The sequence below is a fragment of the Equus asinus genome, chromosome 26, assembly GCF_041296235.1.
Source record: "Equus asinus isolate D_3611 breed Donkey chromosome 26, EquAss-T2T_v2, whole genome shotgun sequence".
NCBI lineage: Eukaryota > Metazoa > Chordata > Mammalia > Perissodactyla > Equidae > Equus > Equus asinus.
Window position 1 is genome coordinate 37,111,961 of NC_091815.1, and position 1,782 is coordinate 37,113,742.

A 1,782-nucleotide genomic window follows, 5' to 3' on the forward strand; every position below is an offset into this window, starting at 1 on the left:
AGAAGCTTCCTTCCTTCAGTTTCTTGAATGCTTATCTCAATGGGTTTTCCTGTTTTATAGAACTTTTCCTACAATCTCACAAGTCGTTAACGTCTGGAAAACTTATTATATCAGATTGAAAGTTATCTTCTTCAAGATTTCTCCATAATTTCTAGATCTTTTCAGGAACTATGTTTTAACACTGCATAAATTCTGAACCCCTCCACAGAAAACATTTATAAAATTTTCATTACATCATAGGAACATGATAATTACATCATATTTCATTTACAGTTGCTATTGATTTTATTGTTTGTTTAGGAGCAGAAGCTCAGTCTGTCCTGTTTACCATTTTCTTATAATGTGAGTGTTTCAAGAATGTGCTTATATGCTGAAGGCGACTAAAGAAAAACAATTCACTATTGTGACTATGCATCACATGGATAAATTTATGAAAAATTTAGGGGGTTTCGTATTCCATTCCAAGCAAAGCAGACCCGTGGTACTCTGGAATCATAGTTGATGAGAATGTAAGGGCTGACAGTTGGGAAACATGCATGGATTAGCGCAGAAGTGTCCCTCAGCCACCAGCTGAGATTGTTCAAAACTGTCAAACAAATGAGGGAGGTAGAGGAGAGAGTCCACAAAGATACAAAGGTGCACACCAGGACAAGGATGCTTTGTGTAGCTGTGGACTCAGGGGAGGATCTTGGAGACAGATTGTTCCTCTGCATGTATCGAACCTGCTGCTTGTGCCTGTGCAGGATGAAAACCATGAAGCTGCTGGCTGACACAATCAGTACCAGAAAGAAACCATCACGGCATAATATCAATGCCACATAGATGGTCAGTGTGACGGTATCATCAAGTATCGCATCACAGTAGCCATAATCTTCTCTCTGTGTGAAGTTTGTGTTGTTAATTTTAGCAGTCATATACAGAGGGAGGCTAATATTTAGCATCAGGTTCAAGATCCAGCAGAAGATATTAGAGGTGGCTATGTACTTGTGGGCTTTAACTTTAAGCTCTGCCCACCTGGAGTTCAGGGGACTAATTGTCATGGCCTGGAAGACACTCAAGAGGCAGGTGGTGCCAATGGACACATCCCTGCCCACTCTGTGAACATAGAAAACAAATTTGCATCCAAAATCATTGAGGAAATCTTTTAACCCAAATCCTGCCATCATTTGGGGGACTCCTTTTGAAAAAATAACTAAGAGGTTGGCTACAGTCAGATTCTTGAGAATCAAATCCGTGGACCTAAGCTTGCATCCTGTCAAGTGTAGGAAGAGATAAAAGTAAAGAATGGAGAAATTCCCCAAAATTCCAACTACGGTTTGTAGTGAAAAGATCATTCCTATCACCAAATCCCTGGAGGCCATTCTCTTAAATCCCAAGGACTGAGAGCTGTCTTTTGAGCCAGAGATTCCTGCATGGAAATGTGAAGTATGAGCTACATGCATCAGGTCAACTGAAACTCAATATTCTCCACTGACACTGGTTATCACACAAAAACAGTTGTTTTTATAGGTTTTACTTTCTTCACATTTCCAAGAGTTGAATGTGTAACATTTAAAGAGCTTTCACAGTGCATATCACTCCTACAATGGCCCTATACCTAGTGCACCCTGTATATTCTTCCTAACTTCAAACAACAGTCAGTACTAGGATTTTTATTCAAAAGAGAGGCAGAGCAGAGGCAGATAAGGTTTAGTGATTTGACAAATTCAAACTGTTTTTATGGGAAAGTTGGATTTTGAACCTGAGTGTGTTGGTATAATGGCTGTGCGTTTAAACACAGTG

The 1,782-nt window shown here is 39.7% G+C and overlaps 1 protein-coding gene across 1 annotated transcript; it reads right to left on the bottom strand.

The window, feature by feature from the left end:
* Window positions 1-428: 428 nt before the first annotated feature.
* On the bottom strand, window positions 429-1,361 carry LOC106822626 (vomeronasal type-1 receptor 4-like). The gene has a single exon (XM_014827912.3). The coding sequence runs from the start codon at window positions 1,359-1,361 to the stop codon at window positions 429-431; it is 933 nt and encodes a 310-aa protein (XP_014683398.3).
* Window positions 1,362-1,782: the final 421 nt, after the last annotated feature.

Bases quoted from the DNA above. Each gene is read 5' to 3' on its own strand.
- LOC106822626 (XM_014827912.3), bottom strand. From the start codon at position 1,361: ATGGCCTCCAGGGATTTGGTGATAGGAATGATCTTTTCACTACAAACC.